General features: G+C 39.9%; 1 protein-coding gene across 1 annotated transcript in view; it reads right to left on the reverse strand.

Annotated features, from left to right (window-relative positions):
* Window positions 1-5,260, reverse strand: part of NOX3 (NADPH oxidase 3) — a 51,863-nt gene extending 46,603 nt beyond the window's left edge. Inside the window, exons 1-4 of the mRNA XM_014460121.2 lie at window positions 5,216-5,260; window positions 4,479-4,574; window positions 4,256-4,366; window positions 3,176-3,260 (exon numbers count right to left, since the gene is read on the reverse strand). Of these exons, the coding sequence (XP_014315607.2) occupies window positions 3,176-3,260; window positions 4,256-4,366; window positions 4,479-4,574; window positions 5,216-5,260 (337 nt within the window). The remainder of the gene's footprint in view (window positions 1-3,175; window positions 3,261-4,255; window positions 4,367-4,478; window positions 4,575-5,215) is intronic.
* Window positions 5,261-23,000: the final 17,740 nt, after the last annotated feature.

Below are 23,000 nucleotides of genomic sequence, written 5' to 3' on the forward strand. Positions count from 1 at the left end.
GACCAATTAAAGTCTGCAGCTCAACTTCTAGGGGAGCGGATGAGAAATCAGAGGCTGGCACGCAGGCGTCGGCCCGGACGTGCCTCTGCCAAGGTTACCCACCTCTCTGAAGCCGGTGGGCTGTTTGAAGAGCGGCCTAATGGGCGATGCTAATAGAGTAAGCACGGGCCCGGGACGCTTCCCGCGGCTCCCAGGCGGGCACAGCAGAAGGACACAATGTAAAAAGCAACCGCACATCCGTGAAACCAGGCTGCGTTTTTTTCTTATTTTCTCTAAAAGCGCTGTTGCCAGCCGCCTTTCTGAGTTACTGTGAAATGTGATCATTGCTTCGCCAGGGTTTGGGAGAAGCCGAGCCACCTCTCCCTACCCTCCTGCCTTTGCTAGGATCGGAAACCCCTACAGCCCGCTGGTTGCCATGGCGGTGGCAGAAGAGGAGCCGGCAGAGCAGTGGGGGTTCAAGTGCAAGGGGGCTGGTTCTCTCCAGGGGTTTGTGAAGGAAAGAAGGAGAAATAGCACCTTATTTTTCTTGTTGCACCAGGATCGGACTCTAAGAGAAAGTTACAAAGATCCTATAAACAGAAGGAACAACAACCACCAAAAAACCCCTCAGCGTCAAAACACATCAGAAAAGAAAGCCAAGAACAAGGGAAAATATGTTATGAAATAGTTTTTTCCTTAAATCTTTGGGCATCAAAGGTTTATTATCTTGGACAATTGGCATCATTTGAATTTCTTCCCTGCCCACACCCTGTTTTCTGTGCCCTAAACTGCTCTGGGTTCCCCAAAGGACTCCTGTCATGTCTTGTACCTTCCCAGTAGTTCCGTCCATCTCTTCTGCCTGCTGGTCGACGCCTACTCATCCTCAGATTTGGCCAAATTTGTTGAGATTCTTTTATGAGCAAGGATGCATATGGCACAGTCTCAGGCCTTGGGGTAAATCAGAGTCTGAGAAATTTCTCTTGCTGGAAGAGGTGTGACTATGGCCACCAGGGGAGGGGGGCGGACAGCCCAGCCCTGGTGGGTCAGGCAAGGGGTCCTGGATGCAGTGACATCTCAGCCAGTGAGGAAGGAGAGGAAGAGCATTTCAGACACAGGGGAAAGCAAGAGCAAAGCACAGACACGCAGGGACTGCAGGTAGCTGGGTACACCGAGGAGGAAAAGCAAGGGAGTGTGGGGAGAGATGAGGCAGGGCTTGTTGAGGGAGCCTGCCCACCACGCTAAACCTCCAACTAGCATAAGTGAATGACCTTGTAGTCAGTAGGTCCACTCCTGACAGCTAGCTCGTCTGCACATTTCTAGGGATTGGTAGATTGTATTAGTGTTCTTTTAATTCCACAGAGGGAAGGAGGGGCCTTCTCTGAGACCACACAACCGATCTCCTGCTAGAGGGGGATACAATAACTTGATTCTAGCCAACTGCTGCCCCTACTAAGTCATGCTCCGTTCTGAAAACAGTACTGACCACCCCAGTTTGAGAAGATTATGGTGCCCACCGGAATATCTTGCACTTGGGAGACATTTGATACACATTGCTTATGCATTTATGCTATTGATACATGATTACATATAAAGAAATTTACATGCTCAAAGGTTTAAAACTATTTCATAATACATTTTCCCTTGATCTTTGCCTTTTCTGTGTTTTGATGCTGTGGGTTGTTTTTGTCTGTTTGTTTGTTTGTTTTGGTTGTTGTTCTTTCTGTATATAGTATCTTTGTAATTCTCTTGGAGTTTGATTCTGATTCTGCCTTTAAGTGATTGTATAGTGATAATATCCTTCCTGCCATGTTACTGTGTCCTATCTCCTCTTTTAATGCAGGAACTAAAGATTCTTAAGATTTTATTGAAGCTTAGAAATCTCTTGAATTCCTTCTCTAAGAGCCTTCTAAGGAGCAATCCTGAATCCACGTGGACACCAACCAGGGCAGGGAACTCAGTACTCTCAGGGGACCCTCGTTCTAATTTTGGATCATTTTCAAGGTCTGGGAAAGACTTCTATTTCTGAACTGAAATCTTCCCTGAGTCTTCACTCCTTCATGCATTCACTCATTCATCAAAGGTTAATGACACCTATGTATAGTCCTTAGCACTGTTGTAGGCCTTGGAACACAAAAGTGAATTAGCCTTGCCCTTTGCCCTCCACCCCTTAGCTGGTTTCCTCTAGAACGTGATGTTCTTTTACTCTTATTTCTTAACAAACTACAAAGACCTTTTGCAAACATTGCCTGGGTTGGTTTAATCTGGTGTTGAAGACATCGACGGGGAAAACTCCCCACATATCTTGCCACACACCCCAAGTTGTGTTAATTGGCACTCGGGCACCGTCTGTCATGTCTTGTTGCTTAATTAAATCCACATTTGTTTTGAGTGTTCTTTTTACTCTGCTATTATTTATGCATGAGAGGATAAAAGCAAATGAGGGAAACATTTTATAGTTAAATTAGTTCGAGGGAAACAGTCCTGAATCATAAGTCTTTATCACTCAGATAGCTTTTTATTTCCACGTAATTTTTGTCCAACAAAACCACAAGCTTGTTGCTTACTACCTCTTCCCCCCAACACACACACACTTGTCTTTCTCCCCAGAGTTTAACCTTGGCCTTGGATATTAATTTCTAGTGCCTTTCTCTTGAATTCTCTTGTTTTCCAATTCAAGGAATAACAATAACACTTTATATGCCTATAAAGCTTCACGTCTTTTCAAGATCCTTTTATATTCACTAGCTCAGCACTATTCAGAACCTGTTCACAGGATCTTGCTTTTCTGTTTTCTTTTTACTGCCCATGATACCATTTGATAGGCACTTTCTTATGACTGTGAGTAAAATTTTGAATATAGGCCAATTTTATTTCTGATGTGAATTATATTGAATCACAAAGTATTCAATAGTCAAGTAGGCATTTATCATTGTATTAACACCAAGCTCAATTATTCACAAATAAAAATGAAGTTTCATAAACTTTCTCCGGAGAAACAGAAGGCTTGGTAGAGAAAATTGCATGAGTGTAAATTAGAAATTAAAAAACCCATTTGTCTAAGGTTTATGTGGTCAGATGGAAGGCAAAGATTCCTTTTACCTCAGGGCGAGCCTGTGGTGAGAGGAAATAAACAAAGCTCTAAAGTTAAACATTAGACATTGTAAAATCCATCAGTCAATTAATAATAAGCACTTACTTGCATTAACGGCTATCCCATAGGCGACCAGTTTGTGGAATTTGAGGTTTTTGTCTAATTGCCTTCTCCATGCTCCTCGGCAGCACTAGGGTGACAGAAATGAAAGTCTCGTTTTGGGAAATATCATAGTGATGACAGTGTCATGAGAAATAAAGAGAGGACCATACTCTGCTTCTAAATAACTGAAGGTGGGGGCAATGTGACACAAACACAGTGGACATTAATTAGTCAAACAGGCAAAGCCAAATGGTTATTACTGGCTTCCTAAAATTTCAACTCAATAAAAATGACTGCGTTAGTAGTACCCTGGCTATAAGTCAAAACTCTACAATAAACATGCTAATATTCATGCTCAGCTTATTTAGAAAATGAAGATGATACCCATCATTGTCATCGATGTGGTTTGGTAGTTTATAAATTACCCCTTATTACACAAAGAAAGGCACTATTCTCACCTACATCTAAATAATCATAAATCTATGATGAGTATATATATTTGTACATATATAAAAAATTTCTTTGTCTATTAAAGGTTTTTAAAGGTCATTTTTCTGTGCAGTGTGTTGCTCTGTTTAGCATGAGCCTCAGTTAAGTACCCAACACAGTGAAATCAATATAATTAGGAAATGTTCCATTATGTCCGGTATTCATAGTAAAATCTGTGTGCTGTGATTGTGCTTTCTGGTATTGAGAACTCAGATGTTTCTGTAATGATATTTGGCTCAGTTGCATATTTGCCTCCTTTCCGTCAGGAATGGTAATAGTTCAAGCTGTTATAATACTTCCATGTTGATGAATGAGCTCAATTTTATTAGCCCTACTTTTCAGATGGAGCAAATGTATCAGGGAAAGGTTGAGCGCTGGCCGAGTGTCATGCAGGGAGTCAATGGCAAAAACAGAAGTCAAGTCAGATGGACCAGTTTCTGATTTTCAGTTTTAGCCATTGTGTTCTCTTACAAAGAAACAAACCTGAATCTAAACAAGATTATTGGGAATTTCATAATAAACCACCTCTCTGTGTTCAAGGGCACTTCTGTTAGTCATAACCACTAAAATTACTTCAAATACTTTAGTACTTACGGTACTTGCTCCTCTTATGAATGAAATAAGGTTCCGACTGATGGGTAATAGAATTAGCATGCAGTTAAAATTAAGGCAGACTGCAGATGCTCTTGCCCACGCCAGTGTCGACTGTCCATATGTAAAGATATGAGAAAGAGACACAGTGAAAACAAGGAAGCTGGGAAAACAGGATGCATTTTGTTTTCTAAAATGATAATGTGTAGTCATCAACTCTACTTACCCCCAGAATAACTCGTGTGTAGAAGAAAGACTCTTCCTCTTCATACCAATGGAATGTGTCGAAAAACAGATATAAATTAACTCCCAACCAAGAGAGCTGGAGTAGAATGAAAAGAGGACAAATCAATACGATCTTCAATCTTTTTTTCTTTTCATAATCATTTGGGGTTCTTCTTGGGGTTCAGTTCAAGTGAAATAAGCTTCTCAATATTAGTCAGAATGAATCCATATAATTATTTTGTAGGTTAGTTTTTAACAGTAATTATATTGGTAAGAAATCGTTACCTTAATAAAAAATATTTTCAACATGTATGTGTATTCTTTAAGGAATTTTATGAAAGTACAAAGCCTTCCTAATCAGCATTGCTCTGTAACGTTTTAAATCAACACTGTCAAGAAGGAGGAACTGTTTAAAGACAACTCAGAAAGTCCTCTAGAAAAATTCCAATTTCATAGTCTAATTCAAAGACTTCATTTGATTTAGAGAAGCACTCATACATTATGCAAAAACAAGCTACTTGACTTTAAAAATAATTAAAAATAAACTCAATCGGAAAACAACTTTACATGATTCTGCAAGGGTACATTAAATATATCTACTAAATGTTTCCTAACAAGCTTTATTCTTTTAACCAGAGTAATACTTGAAGCCATTCAGCATCCCTATACACGTTATTCTAAAAATCAAAGACGACTCAATATATACATTTGAAGTTGAATAGCAGAAATGACACTTACGACTAATATGACAGAGAGACTCTCATTCAAAACCCAGCACTCCATCGCGCAGCTTTGCTCTTTTTTGCTGTTGGCAAATTATTCCTTTCATTCACCTGAGTTACCTCCTTAGTCAAGGCTCCTCTGCTAAATTATTTTGTCTTTTTGTCTTAGGAAGCACCTACTGGGAGCAGCTCTCGAGGAATTCCTAATTAAGGACTTCATGCCAAAGGCACATCACCGAGCTGACACGCCTCATGACCTGGATGAATATAAGGCAAGTCTCTGTCTAATGATTCCTTTCTTCAAAGATCTCATACGCAAAGAAAGCTCATTTTATTAAATTATCCTCATGTACTTTATACCCCACTCATTTTCTACATGATTGCAGTCAAGATGATAATAAGTCTTTATGTAAATTTGAGAAATAACCTAACTGCCGAAGGTTAGATGCAGCAAAACACTCCACAGGAGCTTCCTCTACTTAGTTTATTTTCTCTTCTTTATTTCCTACCCTCCCCTTAAAAAATAAGCTCTTTTAAAAGATAGAGAATGGTGTGTAAATAAATATGAATAGAACACTCTTTTGGAAGATTGTGAAGAAAAAGGAAAAGATCGTTTAAAAAAATCACATACAGGAGAACTCTCATAAACCTGAAAGTGTGACTAGAAAGAATGAAGTAGATGATTTCTGTGGGCTTAATGAAATAAATCCAATTTTCCTAATCCCACTTGGTGCACCCATGAGGTAAATGAGAATACCCTGATCCCAGGAGTAGCTGTGTGTGAACCTGGCCATGCTCTGATTTCATGTGTCAAAGTTGTTAAATGCAATGACTATGACAACTCTGGTAAGTGAAGTTGTCTCAGTTGAAGCAATTTTCTGGCTAGTCCTGGCCTATATATTTTATTTAAAAATTTCAGACATTGAAGATGAAAACAGGATATTTGAATCATTTGAATGATTGCCTAAGCTTTCTGTGTCTTCATATGGTGAATCTATTTAGTTGTCCTAAAAGAATAAAAAATTGAAAAAACCTGGTAGGAATAATAATAATTTATTGACCAATAATAATAATCCTAAACTTTAATAAATAATACAGGTAGTAGCTTAAGAGCTTTTTGAGAATTGTCCAATTAAATCATACATTAAGTATATGAAATAGGTATTATAGAGCCCATTATACAAATATGGAAACAGACCCAATGAAATCTTGTAGTAGAAGCAGTTGGGACTTGAATTCAGTTCTCTCTGACCTGAGCATCTTCATTTTTAAACACTACCTTATGCTGCACTTTATGAAGTATTAATATGTGGATTTGTGCATCAAACACACTTAGTATACAAATATTAATTTCACTCCTATAAATTGGACATATTTAGTAGCAATTAATTTAGTTGATTAATTTCAAATAAATATGGGTTATATGTGATTAAGTTTGCTATTGCCACATAATGCCAATAAATTATATAAAAAAACAATAGTTATCCTAGTTTATGAATCATGTTTTTTATTTTCTATATTAAAAAATGCCTTTAACATCTTGGGAGCCTTGCTAACACTGGGCAGAACCTGTCCCTCCCAGGATAAGCTAATTCCTGTGATAGCAAATGACTTGCCTGAGAACACATTTTTGATAGGCAAACAAACCAATCCAGAGCTCATGGCCCCAATCACCTCCTTTATCAAGCTCTCACACACCAATTCAACATTCTCTCTGCCCTATTTCACCCCAGGGCTACGTACCAGAGAACTAAGAACCAAGAACCATACCTCCAGCCCAGAGTCTATTGAAATTCTCCAAACTATTCAGTCCTAAGCTTCTTCAGCTTGCCCACCCAGCCTTGCTCATTCTTTTCTGCAAACACCACAATAATGGCTCTCCTGTCTCCTGCCTCCCTCCTGACTGGTGCTTCCCCAGGTGCCCCCTCCTTTTGGGAACTATAGGTAACAAGCTCTTATTTCAAGGCAAATGTCTCCATGTCTACCATCTCACCACACTCAATTAGAACAGATTCCATTCAAAACCCCCCATAGTTCTAACCATCCTGAACTTTGGTATCGCAAGTTAAACATTTTGATGAATAGGTGAGCTTTCTACTTGTCAACCAGTCCTGACTGTGTTACCTCTTTTGAGCCGTAGTTTCCACATTTATTTAATGGGGCTGATTATATCTACCTCCCATGAAGCCCTTCTTGTTTCTCCGTCATCTGCAGTTCTCCTAACAGACACACATACCCCCAGACCCTCATCAACACGCTCACACATGAGATGATGCCTCTTTAGCTGAAGTCTTAGAGTTGCCAATAAAAAGTTAGCAAATTTTCTTCCCTTTAGAAAAATACATCTTTCTAAAGGAATTCCCCCCTCTAGAAATATATAAAAGTAGAGGTATTTTGGCAGCATTAACCTGAGGTTAGAGTGCATTTAGTGAAATATCTTCAGTTGCTTCTTTAACAGTGAGTATTATAAAGATGTGAAGCTTTCATAGTCATTTCCTTAAACCAATAATCTTCCATGATGAAATGACTTGTTATTTCTCAAGTGTTTGGGATTTACATATCTTAGAGGCCTTATTCAGTTGGGTTATAAAATTAATTCAGATAGAATACACCTAGAATTTTATACTATTGTGTCTATTTTAGATTCAGTGAGTGTGAGGAAGAGTTAGAATTTTCTAGCCTTCTGTACTTTTCACACAGTGTTACAAATGAGAGGTATACATTGATGAATAATAATGTGTGGTCACTTTTGTTGTTAATTTCTGAGGATATTTCTTGTGGTGAAAAAAATTGGAAGGTTTAGTTTTAAGAACATATCTTTGCATGCTTCATTCTTATTTCTAAAATGTGTTTATTCCTCTTTTGAATGTGTAAAGGTACATTGTGTTAAAATAGAGCTATTATTCATTTATAATGTATAAGAATGGATCATTATTGTATTATGAAAGCATAAGTCATGACTTAATTCAGCATTTTTCTTCCTGGGTTTTATTTTTGTAGAACTTCCCAATGTTATTTAGTTCATTCATAAAAATTGTGAACTTCAAATTAATTCAGATTCATTCAGAGCTCAATGGTTTTAAGCAATTGATGGACATGCCTTTTCTTCTCAACATTTTTATTTTCACATTTAGAAATAATTCGATAACTCCACTGGTTGGTTTACAACATTGGAAACAGACTTTATAAGACTCAAGGTATTATATCATATCACACCCCCAAGTTCAACTCAGTTCAGCCTCTGGGCTCCTTCCCAGAAGCTCTGTTTTGCTAAATGAGACATTGTGATCCCTCTCATTATTCTTAGTTCACCTGGTATCGCTCAGGAGTGCCGACCGTGCCTCAAATGTCTGCCTCAGTTTGTACTTCAATGAAGGAGTCTGTCCAGATCAGAGCTTAAATCAAGACTATTTGAATTAGGCCAAGTTAATGGGATTGCACCTAAAAAGAGAGGAAGATGTGTGAAATCTACTAAAGTGATATGAATGCTCAGAATTTGATCTAGTCTCACCTGGTTGTTTTCATTGCAAATACATTTTATTTCTCAGAACAAAGGAAGTGAAATTTGCATTGTTTGTTTCCAAGGTAGGGAGTCTTCGTAATTAAATGGATATAGGCAGTTAGCTCTTCCAGAAAACACACAAAAGATGATGTGGGCTTTTTCCCTTGTAAAGATCACCAATAACAAACTTTCTGTAAGGAAGGAGTAGGAGGGAAACAGAACAAAGATGTTTACAAAGAAAGGCTAGTTGCTTGTAGATACGAACACAAACTCTGCATTGTCTACAACATAGTCCTGGACTGGATTTGCTCTATTATATTTTTAGTTCTTTTTAGTTTCTTCATTAAACAGTTGACCCAACAAAGAAACAGTTTGATCCTCAAGGGCAAGATTGATCATCTCGCAGCGTTGGCTGCTGCATACTAAGATCTAAGTTCCCTATGGATATAGCAGAGTTCCTAGGGTATAAAAATAATGTTGCCAAATTTCCCTCTTCTAAGCATTAAACGTTGTTTTTTCATTTTCCTAAAAACATTTATATATATCTAAGTATTACATTGAAAAGAGATGAATAAAAAAAGAAAAAAATACAAACATATAATCTCAAATTCTTCCTGGTTATCTTGAGGAGCATTTGTTGTGATAACTATGCATTTATATTAGATAAGTCATGTCGGATAAATTCTATTTTCAAAAAGAAAATCAGAATAAAAGACAAAAGGTAAGGAAGTCCATGCATTAAAATATATCTGAAAAAAAATATATCTGATTTTCCAGTAAAATTTAATTAAGCATGTCACCAGTACCCTACCTTTGCTGAATTATGTATATCATATTTTTATTTCAGGAAACATTGTGCTCTAGCAATATCATTTAAAAATGGCTTGTATCAGGCCCGGCCTGTGTGGATCAGTAGTTGAGTGTCAACCCAGGAAACTGGTGGTCACCAGTTCCATTCCTGGTCAGGGCACACGCGGAGGTTTCAGGCTTGATCCTTAGTAAGGGGCATGCAGGAGGCAGCCAATTGATGTTTCTCTCTCTTTGATGTTTCTCTCTCATCGATGTTTCTCTCTCTCTGTTCCTTTCCCTTTCTCTCTCTCGAGAATCAATTAAAAGTATTTTTAAAAAATGAATAAAATAGCCTAACCAGTTTGGCTCAGTGGATAGAGCATCAGCCTGTGGACTGAAAGGTCCCAGGTTCGATTCCATTCAAGGGCATGTACCTTGGTTGCGGGCACATCCCCAGTAGTGGGTGTGCAGGAGGCAACTGACTGATGTTTCTCTCTCATTGATGTTTCTAACTATCTATCCCTCTCCCTTCCTCTCTGTAAAAAATCAATAAAATATATTTTAAAAAATGAATAAAATAAAAATGGCTTGTATAATAAACCTAGTTTACATTATCCAGTTCATGCTTTTTTCCCCACCTATGGTATAATTCTCTTATTTATCCAATTTTTATAATTTCAAGTGAATTTTCACTGAGACCACTGCAGGCATCACACATGCTGGGCACAGTGGGTGTTAGACGCTTACAAAGCAGAAGGGAGGCGGCAGGTACCTGTGCAACAACTACAGAGACTCCTGGAGGGCAGGTGTACTCCTGGGAGCGCCTGAAGCCCAGAGCCGTCTCGCTGAGGGATTTACTCTGGGGAGAATTCTCTGCAGAAGTGGATTGAGCTGGGCTTTGTCAAAAGTTAAATAGTGTGGAGAAGAGAAGGAGGAAAATAATTTGAGTGGCAGTGTCTCTGGAAGGGTCACTCGAATAAGCTCACAAAACATGAAAGGGCGTGCAAAACATACTCCTGCCTCCACCCCCTTCCTGTGCTCACTCCCGGCTGGACTGCTTGGCCTAGAGGGCTTCCGTGCCCCATTCCCTTCCCATTCTCCTGCCTCCATCTTCCTCACGCTCACATGTACTTGCAACACATGACTTTATATTTAGCAAATCACCTAAGAGCCGGTTCAAGGTCATTCTGAGAGTTCCTTCTGCAGGGCACTGGCTCTGTCACCTCGTCAAGGACCAGAGTGACCAACCCACCATTTCTTCCCCCAAACTAAGCGGCACAGTTCCAAGTCTCCTGTTTGGCTAGTTTTAACTTTTTGGTTTAGGAGTCTGGTGGAAGCTGGAATGATCTTGCTTTTCATGTTCTATAATGTGTCCACCGAGCACGGGAACGTGGCATTACATAATCAGGCCAGAATCACGTTCGTTTCTCTGCTTCTTAACATGTCAAGACAGTTCTGTATAAGACACAGGTGCGGGATGTTCAAGCAGCCCGTGCTTTTTCTTCAAGTGGAAAAGTGAGAGGGAAGTTTCCCTCGCGAGGCAGTGAAGCGTCTCATTCTGAGTTCAGCAGAATTTCGAGTTTGAGAGGCTAGTCCAGAAATCCCTTCTTTGCATACCCAAGCTGTTCATCTCTCAGAAGTCAAAGTGGATGCCAGAATTCCATAGATTTTATGTTTCAAGATGAACATTCATATTTGAACATATTTCAAGCCAGATGGTTTACAGTTCATGTATTTGTTGCCGTTTTCCTGCCACAACAACTAAATATTGAAGACACATATTTGTGATGAGGAGAGCGCTTCCAAACCCTTATTTCCTGCTGCTCTTTCTCGCTGCTCACTCACCAATCCCCCAGGGCCGCAGGGGAAGGCCCTGGAATCCAACAATGAGTTACACCCATTTAATTTAATAGAGGAGGGGTGAGATAATATAAATCAAGCTTCCTGTAAATAAATACTTCTTGCAACAGCCATGAATTTTCTGGCAACGAGTAAGAAAGCAAATGAACATCTATTGAAATATCCTGTTTTCATGATCCATTTAGACAAGCTGGAAAGTTTACTTTTAAACATGCTAGGAACTTACAAGATAGTTCGCCAAACTGCGGGATAGTTTGATTGGAGTTCAGAAGAACAGGAAGATCAAACAAAGACTTAGTATTTTGTGTTGCCAGTCGAACCACCAGCTATGAAAAGAGGAGTTGTAGAAAGCACTGCACATTTTGCTGAAGGATGCCAGTGTCATTCAGCAGGTTCAAGGGCATCTCTCCTCTAGGATGAAATGATTTGCTCTTCACTTGTCATCTCATGCAGTTTGTTATGATTCTACTCTACTATCAATGTGTGCATTATTACAACTTGGAAGATTTATTTTGCTGACAAAAGGCCATTAGGAAGCTGAACCAAAACAATACAAAATTCAAAAACAAAGGGAAAAACAAAGAATGCTAAGCACAGAAAAGAAGTATGTTTGCTTGGTACCATGACAAGATTTCTACAGCTATTCAATAAGCACTAAATAAGGAACTGGCAAAATAGGATATCCCTGTCCACAGTCGTGATCATCACCATCACCATCCAACAATGCAGGGCATGCACACACAAAAGGACTCAATAACATTTTTTTAAGATGTGGTTTGCAGATCCTCATACTTTGAATCAAAACTGTCTAGCATCATAGTACTCAAGAACTAAGGGAAAGCTCAGGAGTGATGTAGAGCAATATTTCCCTTTTAATGACTAATCTAAAGTCATATTGCTGGTTAGTGAAGAAATAGGACTAGAGTTCAGGTGTTCAAGTCCACTGGGGGGCGGGGGAGTGTTTCCTTCTGTTTTAATTGGCATCCAGAGCTAAATGCATTTTATGATGGCCTGGCTAATTAACTTGAGTCAATAAAGAAAAACATGATTCAGAATGACTGGATCCCTTAGGCTGTGCTCCTGTCACAAGTAAAGCCAGGATCAGTCCTCTAGTGCTACTCTGCCCTATCCCACTGACCACATAGCTCTTGAGAGAGTGTAGAGTTTATGTCAAAGCTTAAAAGTTTATACTTGAAGCATAAATATTTCCAGGGGAGAATACAATGTAATAGGACAATTATCTCAAAGAAATGCCTTGTTACTGGTACATAATTTAAAATCAAAATTTATTTTTTTCCATTGGCATATTTCTAGCATTTCTTTTGACCAAGAGGAGAAAAAATAATTGCTCCAAATCCACATTGGAGTGTTTTTTTTAGAAGTATCTTCAGCAAGCACAATGAATGAACTCCTATAACTATGTTGAAAATGAGTGTATTGGTCTGTTGTTGTTTTTGATGTCTGGTTCAATTCCTACATCCCTCTCTAAGTGGCCTCAACCCTTCCAGATAATGTAAGTGTCAGTCGAAGCTACAATAGCTATGGTCCCCAACTAGAACTGTTCCATTTTTCAGTTCAACATCTCTTCAAGGAGGTGAGGCCAATGGATTAAAAAATCATGGCTGCACATCATTTGATTAATGGATACCGGTTATGCATACACCCATCTGTCCTTTGCACTTTATCATTTTTATACACGCCTTCAGTTTTTGCCTCCTTTCTCATTCTGTGCTAGTGGTACAAACCCCTTTCAGATACCCTCCTGCATATTTTTTTCTAGGTGGAGCTAACTTAGCCATATACTATTCAACCTATACTTAATATTTACTTACTTTGCAAGGGCTTTTCTTGCTATGATGTTATTGTTGTAAGAAAGAGGATTTCTTGGCAAGATGACCAAAGAGGAGGCTTTGCTTCAGATCACTTAGTCAAACTCTGACTTTGTTCTTGAAGTCAGATGATGGCAAAGTACCCAACAGTACTCGTGGCATCTTCCTACCTTTCTGCCTCTCCACATAGTAAAGGTAGGTCTTGTCGATCTATATATTTTTTCTTATATTTGATAACTTAATATATGTTTTCTAACCAACCTTGACTCCTTCCCTTCTTCCACTCGACTAGATGTCACTGAGTCACCTTGCCTTCATGCTCATCATTCACAGCTCATACGTTGATGGCTCAAAATGAATTAGGGAGGGTGGGAGAGGAGGGGATAGATGCACCATGAAATTGGAGGTTTGGCTCAAGAGAGAAGTTTTGTGGGAAGCTAAATCCACACTGTCCCTGATTATTTTTAGACTACACAAATTTTGAGGATGGACAACAAGACGTAGACCTTTGAAAAGCTATGGAAAGGGAAAAATGTGGCTAGAAATATCAGGGCTGTCTTTAATCCTTTCTTCATTCTCCCCCTGCATATTCTTTCATTTACTCACTTATTTAATAAACTATTGAGTACTGTGTCCACAGGTGGGCTAGGCCTTGATGTGCTAAGATGAGTAAGACATAGGTTGACTTCAAGAAGCTACAGTACAGTAAGCCAGCCATCAAGTCTTGTCAAGTGATTCTGCTTCTGCGTCTACACGTGTCCGCTCCCATCTACTCCAGGTGGCCTGCCTATGTGCCTTTATTACATTTCACATGCACTTTTTTTAGAGTTCCTGATTGTTCCTAATCTGTCTGTAGTTCTTCACTTCCAGACTACTGCAACCAGAGCACTTACCTTTCTAAAGCCCAGACGAATTATGTCCTAACTCTGACTCGTCTGAAATGACTCTCATGAGAGGCTGGCCCCGAGCTTCCGCTCCAGCTTTGTCTCTTGTCTCTTCCCAGGTTTCAGCACACCCTCCAAGCCAGCCATACCTGTCTGAATTTTGGTTCTGCTTTCGGGAATGTTCTTCCTTCTTTTTTCTGCCATGTATTAGTTGGAGTTCTCTCCAGAAATAGAACCAACAGGACACACACACACACACACACAGATTTATTTATTTATTTTGAAGGAACTGTGTCATGGGATTGTGGGAGCTGGCAAGTTAGCAATTTGTCAGGCAGGCTGGCAAGTCAGGCAAGAGCTGGCTTTGCAGTCTTGAGTCCAAACCATGCACAGCAACAGGCTGGAAACTCAGGCAGTGTTTCCATGTTGCAGTCTTGAGAAGAATTCTTTCTACTTTGGGGAACCTCAGTCTTTGCTCTTAATGCCTTCAACTGATTGGAGGAGGCCCACCCACGTTACAGGGGGTGATCATCTTTACTCAAAGTCCAGGAATTTAAATGTTACTTATACACACCTTCACAGCAACATCTAGACTGGTGTTTGACCAAGTAATGGGGCATCATAACGTAGGCAAGTGGACATATTAAGTTAACCATTACATGTCTCACAAACTTAACCCCTTTCAAGGATTAGTTCAACTATGATCACTTTTAGAAGGTTTCCTACCCTGGAATAATTTCTGCCCTAATGTGTTAAGTGTGAAAAGAAGGTGTTGCAGTTTAAGGTACAGTTTGCCACTAGGGGGCAGCAACCTGCTCAGTTTGGGAGAAGAGGGATTTTTCAAGGAGTTTGCCCTCTGATCTGAGTTCTTCAAGGAGGAATTGCAATTCCACCAGGAAGAAAGACATGCAGGAGTTTCCCAGGCAGGGCTGCAGCAGGTGTGAACACAGAATCACAAAACCACGTGGGTGTGGGGGAGCTGCAAGCCTGAAGAGGGAGGTCAGAGGTGAAGACAGGACAGAGGAGAGAGGGGACTGGGTGGACGCCCCGCCAGATCCCTGAAGGCCTTCCCTAGGGCTCTAACACACTGCCACAAAATTGACAGCTTTAATACAACAGAAATGCGTTGTCTTGCAGCTCTGGAGTCAGAAGTCCCAAATCAAAATATCTGCAGGGTTGATTCATTTTGGAAACGGATACAGAATCCCTGCTGTGCCTCTCTTGTCGCTTCTGATGGCTGCTGCACCCTTGGGCTCCTTGGCTTGCGGCTGCATAATTCCAGTCTCTGCCTCTACCCTCATGCGGCTTTCTTATCCCTGTTTGTCTCTGCATCTTCTCCTTTTCTGTGTCTTATAAGACACCAGTCATCATATTTATGATCCATTCTAATCCAGGATGACCTCATCTCAAGATATTTGCCTTTATTGTATCTACAAAGATTCTTTTTCCAAATAAAGTTACATTCTGATGTTGTGGTTGGACATATCTTTAGGGGGGTCACAGTTCAATTACAGCCTGGAAAGGAGAATAATAGGTTGGATCTGAGCCTGAATGCAGGGACAGACTCAGAGTCCAGGTCTTGCTCAGTGGTCTGCAAACCGAGGCTCACAAGCCACATGTGGCTCTTTGGCCCCTTGAGTGTGGCTCTTCCACAAAATACCACGTGCAGGCGCGCACGTACAGTGCGATTGAAACTTTGTGGCCCATGCACAGAAGTCGGTTTTCGGCCTGGGTGAGTCTATTTTGAAGAAGTGGCGTTAGAAGAAGTGGGGGGTGTCGGTCGGTCGGGCGACGGGAGACGCGGTGCAGGTGGGCCACAGGAGACACAGCGCGGGGGAGGCGGGCGCGATTCATACAGGAGTTGAGTGAGCCAGTCAGCCAGCAGTCTCATGTGCAGTGATTAGTGCTAGTCGCGTCCGCAAATCGCGTGCGGGTGACAAAAGTACCTACTCGAAGCATAAAGTTACCTGTATTTTTCTAACCGGCTGCAAATCCTACAGGTATTTTTGTCATCAATTTAAGAATTGTAATTATTTTGTGTTGGTGGCTTTATTATTATAAAACGAAACTTATCTGCTTAGAGGGGTTTAAATGCCTAACCTTGCTAAATAACTTCTCTCGCTTACTGTTTATTTCCTTCCTTAGTACTCATGATAACTGCAATTATTTGCTGTGACTATTTATTTAAAGTTGATCTTCCTCACTAGAATGTAAGTGCCAGAAGGATGTCATGTTATCTCCAGCCTTAGACACATAATAGGCATTCCATAAATATATTAGTGTATTGAACTCATGTTGTTAATACTAAGTACTCAATCCAAAATGATCAATTAAGTTAATAACAATGTACCTACCTATATAGTTTAAGTTTAAAAAATTTGGCTCTCAAAAGAAATTTCAATCGTTGTACTGTTGATATTTGGCTCTGTTGACTAATGAGTTTGCCGACCACTGGTCTAGGTGGTCAATGTCCATGAGTCGGGCTTGAGGTATCCGCTGTGCCCAACCTCGTCTGAAGGGGGCAGCCTCTGCTTAGCTCCAGGAGGAATGTTGGCCAACATTATTAGTGGCTTTTTAAAAGAATATATTTTTATTGATTTCAGAGAGGAAGGGAGAGGGAGAGAGACAAACACATCAATGATGAGAGAGAATCCTTGATTGGCTGCCTCCTGCACACCCCACACTGGGTATTGAGCCTACAACCTGGGCATGGGCCCTGACTGGGAATCAAACTATGACCTCCTGGTTCATAGGTTGACGCTCAAACACTGAGCCATGCCAGCTGGGCGGCTTTTTAATTTTTGAAGAAAGTCAGGCTTCAATAATTTTATATGAAATTTTCTTATTTTTAAACTTGGAGTCAAATTCAAATAAAAACAAAAACCAAGTCTTACATTACAGTATGAGCCTGAGAAAACACTTCCGTTGGCTGGAAGTGGGTTATGGGCCCCCAGCTTGGCTGGAATGATAAACCCTGTAAAAGCAGGAAACAGCCCCATTGCTGTGTGGGAGGGTGACCTTGGTGTCAGGGGGGAGATGGCCCGGGGCAGGGAGAGACACGTGAGAGTTAAGCCTAGATACCGCAGCCACTAACACATGCCCGTCCCCATGAACACTTACTGAATGAATGCAGGAATTAATGAGCTTTAAAAAACTTGCAGACACATGAAATAAGAAACCTGAAGAGGCAACATTTTTTTCCATGGAATTAAAATATCAAAGAATCCTTTTTTCTCTTTTTCAGGAACTAGATCTATTGACTACCATTCTGCTTTCATTTTCAAATGAAAACTATACACAACTAATTAAATTAATATCACTTAGGACACAATGGAGATCGGGGACCAAGAAGCAAAGGCGATTTGCCTTCTGCCTAGAAACCAAGTTGTAAGCGCTTCAACCATCGCAGTAGCGCACCCAAATGTAACTATTACGTTTACACTGGCGGAAGTGTTGCCATAGGCACAGGGTTCCTGCTTGCAGTCTTTCCTCAACTATATGACATCCCAGGCCAACCCCTAAGTCAATACATAAGAGATAATGGGGGCATCCAAACGAAACCAGGCATCTTTCTCCCATGGGTGCCATCAGACGACCTGCGGCCAACTGCAGACCCCATCAACTGCGTTGTGAAATGTGCTCTTGGCTTCATGTCCCATATGATTAGGAAACCACAAAAGAATCCTAACACTCAAATCGGGAGACGGTTTAGTGCACTGTACTCCACTGTCAAACCAGGCGTCCAGCCTCCACCTGTTGACATAGATCCGTTATTTGATCTCAAGGAAACAGCTATGTGGTTGTGGCAAAGGGATTAGACATAATTATCCCGAGCACTCTTCTGGAGACGGAAGACCATACTCCACTCGGGCCAACAGCGAAGGCATTCATATCTCAACTGAAGCTTGTTTCATCATATGCTGAAATGACACCATATCTAACCATCAAGTCATTCATCAATGTTGGTTTATCTAAGGCATCTATGCTTCCTGGTGTAGGAGCTGAGATCCAAGCTTTTTTAAAAGCTGAAGATGAGCTGAAAGAACAACATGGAGACAAGATGTTTCCTTATCTGAAGTGCTTGCGCCTGCCCGGGCATGAGCGCCTTGCACCAGTGAATTTTCCGAATCTCTGCAAGGCAGCTAATGCAAGGAAGAGATGGATTGATGGCACGTTTGGCGACTACAAGTCAACTGAGGAGTCCCTGTCTTCGTTGACCGAAAAAGAGGTAGAAGACGCTGTCGCCCAGCCGCCCATGAAGAAGAGGATGATGAGTCAAGCAGATGCTGAAGGGTTAAAGGAGGTGTTCAGAGTGAGCGATGAAGACATAAACGAAGCAACCAGTAGTGCTCAATGCACCCTGTCTGTTGGTCTAGAGGCCGCACTGCTTGCACTCACTGAAGCTCTCAAGCCCCCTTCTGGAGCCACTCAAGTTTAAGATTAACAAAAATAAAAATAAAAAAATAAAAAATAAATTAATATTGCTTATAATGACAAAAATAATGTCTTTTAACTTTGTGGACAGCACCACATTCTATATTAAGCAGCTAATACTCATAACCATATGATTTCAAAATCAGCCAAGCTTGAAAAATTATTGTCTCCGACATTCCCTATGATCAAAGCAACGCAAATTATAGTATTATATTAACCAGGTTAAAAAATAGTATTATAGTTTCTAACCTTTCTTAACTGTAATTACTCATCTAACCATGTATCCAAATTTATTTGATATATTTGCATAGTTAATCAATTAAGATTTTTTTAAAGGATTCCATTTGTAAAAGTTTATTCTCCTTAGCCTACAAGTCAGATTGCCAAGGGATAAATTTAATTTTTAACTGTCTTCCTTAAATCATGTTTAAGACATAAAAGAAAAAGGTGCTGAAAAATACAATTCATTCTCTTTTAAAAAATTAAACGTTTAAAAGAGAAGGGGGCTCAGTTTGAAGAACCTGATATCTTAAATGCGAATGTGGCACGTGGGGCACCCTGGATCTTCTTTAACAACAATTGATTAAATAATGAACTGGAAAAGCTGGTGCCCCTAAACAGTGCTTCATGCACACCCAGAGAAAGAGCTTTCCAGCCTGTAGGATGTATTAGGCTTTGTTGCATTCACCTATCAGTTAAAATCACATGACCTAGAATGCCATAGAGCAGTGGTTCTCAACCTTCCTAATGCTGCGACCCTTTAATACAGTTCCTCATGTTGTGGTGACCCCCAACCATAAAATTATTTTCGTTGCTACTTCATAACTGTAATTTTGCTACTGTTATGAATCGTAATGTATCTGATATGCAGGATATATTTTCATTGTTACAAATTGAACATAATTAAAGCATAGTGATTAATCACAAAAACAATATGTAATTATATATGTGTTTTCCGATGGTCTTAGGCAACCCCTGGGAAAGGGTTGTTCAACCCCCAAAGGGGTCGCGACCCACAGGTTGAGAACCGCTGCCAAAGAGCATCCCCATCCTGTCACTGAGAGCCTATGTATCATGCTCAAGGTCAAAATACTATAAGATATAGATTAAATGTTTAGAAATCTTTTTAAATGAGTACAAGAAGTTAAATTGGATGTATATCTACATGAACTCAAGTGTCCAGGTAAAAACTTCAGTCAATTATTCTGATGTTTACAAAGATCAAATTTCTCCTGGATTTTCTGGACAGTGTGAACATAACTGTACCAGTTCAGTTTCTGGTCAAGGTGTGGCCTTCGCTACAGGGAACTTAAAATACACAGACATGAGCCTAACTACTCTTAGATATTAAGAAAGGTGCCCTCGCCGGTTTAGCTCAGTGGATAGAGCATTGGCCTGCGGACTGGAGGGTCCCGGGTTTGACTCCAGTCAGGGGCACATACCTCGGTTCCAGGCTCCTCCCTGGCCCGGGCCCTGGTCGGGGCACGTACAGGAGGCAACGGATCTATGTGTTCCTCTCACATCGATATTTCTCTCTGTCTCTCCCTCTCTCTTCCACTCTCTCTAAAAATAAACGGGAAAATATCCTCGGGTGAGGATTAAAAAAAAAAAGATATAACCAGGTTTATGATACACATAAAACTCCAGCCGAATGAAGAGAATATTCAAAGTGAGAGGGCGGGTTCCAGGATGGAAACTCCTCTTAGACCTCCAGGTAGAGAAGGTGCTCCAGATGTACCCAGAGGTGATACCAGCTCCCTGCCCAGTGAGAAGCTGTGAGTCACAGCTGTTATCCAGCAATAGGAACGTCTTTGCTTGGAAGACCAGGGTTCATCCTTTGGGAGGAAAGAATTGAAAGGTGAAACCTTGAATTTGTACTGAAAGGTGATGAAACATGGAGCCACAAGTGAATGTAAAATTAGTTCATAACCAGTGAAATTTTTAGCATTATGATCGAGACACTGGAAGGTAGGACTTAGTTATTAGGTTTCCCTTAAGACTGAGGGTTGCCCTTATATATTGAAATTTTAATACATACAGGTTCAGTATAAAACAGACAGCCTATAGACAATAAATTAGATAATTATCATCTAAATTCTAAGGACTAAAAAAGCAATAACTGCTCAGAGAGAAATGATTCCAAGTTATTTTTTAAAAATAATGTGACTACATTTTAAGTTATATACTATGAGGACAAAAAAGAGCTACAATATACTTTTAGTGGTAATATTATTCTAAGACTGCTGTGTGTATTGAAGGATAAAGAAAATTAATATTCCAATTGGTGTCATGGAGAACCAAGGTTTTCAATGTGAGGAAAAATGATACAGATGTGAGGTCAATGAGGCTAAGTAGAAATTCTATAATTATGGATTTGAATTGGAAGCATCAGCATAAAGTCATGACATATATTTATTTAAAAGATTACTTTCTAGCTCTGTTCATTAAAAAGTCCTGGCAGGGTGGGAGTCGGGGGGGTGGGGGGTGGGGGGGCTCGCCCAATGGCAATGGGAAGTGAGCTTCTCTTGGCTCAAGGTGTGGTTTTGAAATACCATGAACCAATAAAACAAACCACAATCCATAGGAAGTGGCTGAGTCCAGGTCTGGAGCAGGACAGTTATGAGAGCCTGGAATAGCTTGTCAGACAGAAAGCAAGGAGGCTATCAAAGCTCTTAGTTACTTGTCAAGGAGACTTAAGCGCCAAATTGAAAAAGTGCCCACTGGCCAAAGATGGGGCAATCTGAGAACCAATAGAGATAACAATCTACCGAATATGTTAAATGCATGACTTTATAAAGATACTAAAAATGAAGCACCTCATCTGTTAGCTTTGGAAGCTCATTGTTTGACAGCTGATAAAGGGGAAGAATCAACTATTTTTACATTTTTATCCTATCTTTCTGTTTGAACTGTAGCTAGGGTAACCACATAATTGAATTAAATACTTCTCTTTTTAGGAGTGCCACATTCATACTTATGCTTGCAAAGGGAATGATTAAAGTTTTGTTATCATTTTGTACCTCATAGCCCTTAGTCCAGCACTAACTCACTTGGGGTCATCACTAGCTGTTAACATTGAAAAAAGAAACTCACCCAGACATCATGAATCTCTTTATGATACATAACATTATGAAATATTTTTGCCAAATAGAATGTTGAACTTTTATTTCAGTGGTTCCCAAACTTATTTGGCCTACCGCCCCCTTTCCAGAAAAAATATTACTCAGCCCCTGGAAATTAATTTTTTTAAAATTTTAATAGCAGTTACTCATCGCCCCCAAATACACCTGTGGCCATCACCGCCTCCCTAGATCGCTGCAGCGCCTACCAGGGGGTGGTAGCGCCCACTTTGGGAATCACTGTTTTATTTAATCAGGCCTCTAGATCTAACCACCAATTAAAATATTGGCTATAGAAGAAAATTTAAAATAGTCCCTGGATGCATTTAACAAATTCCAGTTAAGAGGTGTAAAAGCACAACTCTAAATGGAAGATTTATGAATTTGACCACATCGAAATTAAAGAACTAATTTATGCAATAAGAAATGCAACATGTAGTTAAAGTAATGTGAAAACTGAAAAAAAAATTGAACATGTATAACTTATATAAGATTGATATCTTTCTTTAAATTTAAATCTTTATTGTTGAAAGTATTACATATGCCCTCTTTTTCCCCCATTGACCTCTCCCACACCCCCCCTGCCCCCTGCCCTAGGCCTTCATACCCTATTGTCTGTGTCCATGGGTTATGCATATACGCATATGAGCTCATTGGTTGGTCTCTTTAATATAAGGAGAATATAAGAAAAACTCTAGAAATCCATAGGAAAGAAAGACAAAGAACTCCTAGAAAACTAGACATGTCTGAGAAGAGGAAATCAAGTTGGTTAGCACACATACAAAAGGAACTTTAATCATATTATTAGTCATAGAGGTACACACTGAAGGTGCAAAGTATTCTTTCTTACCCATTTGATTGGCAAACATGAAACTGACAGATTCTATTGAGTTGGCAAGGAGAGGGAATGGAACGCTTCCAGGCTGTGGGAGGGAGTGCTAATGGTTGTAACAGCTCTGGGAAGCTGCTAGTAGCACGGAGCTGTCTTGAATATCTGTGCACCCCACCACCTAGCGATTCTTCCAGGTGCCTGCCTTAAAGAAACTCGCTCATATATCCAAGGACATAGGCACAAAAGTTTATTGCTGCTTTAAAAAAAATTAATGTTTTAAACCACCCCATGCCCATGAATAGAGGAATGTATCAAAGGCACTTGATTCTGAGCTATGTTTGCTATTACAATTATGAATATCATCTTTTTGATTCTGAATCAAATTCATCTCTTGACCTGTGTTTTGCCATTGGTTTGGTGCACACAATGATGTGTCTGCCTTCTTTCCCAGTGATTTTCTAGAATTCTATTTTGATATGTTCTTATGGATCCTTAAATAAGAAAAATTCTATTTCTATATGTTCTTATGGATCCTTAAATAGGAAAAAAATG

The sequence above is a fragment of the Myotis lucifugus genome, unplaced genomic scaffold (assembly GCF_000147115.1).
Source record: "Myotis lucifugus unplaced genomic scaffold, Myoluc2.0 scaffold_125, whole genome shotgun sequence".
Classification (NCBI taxonomy): Eukaryota; Metazoa; Chordata; class Mammalia; order Chiroptera; family Vespertilionidae; genus Myotis; species Myotis lucifugus.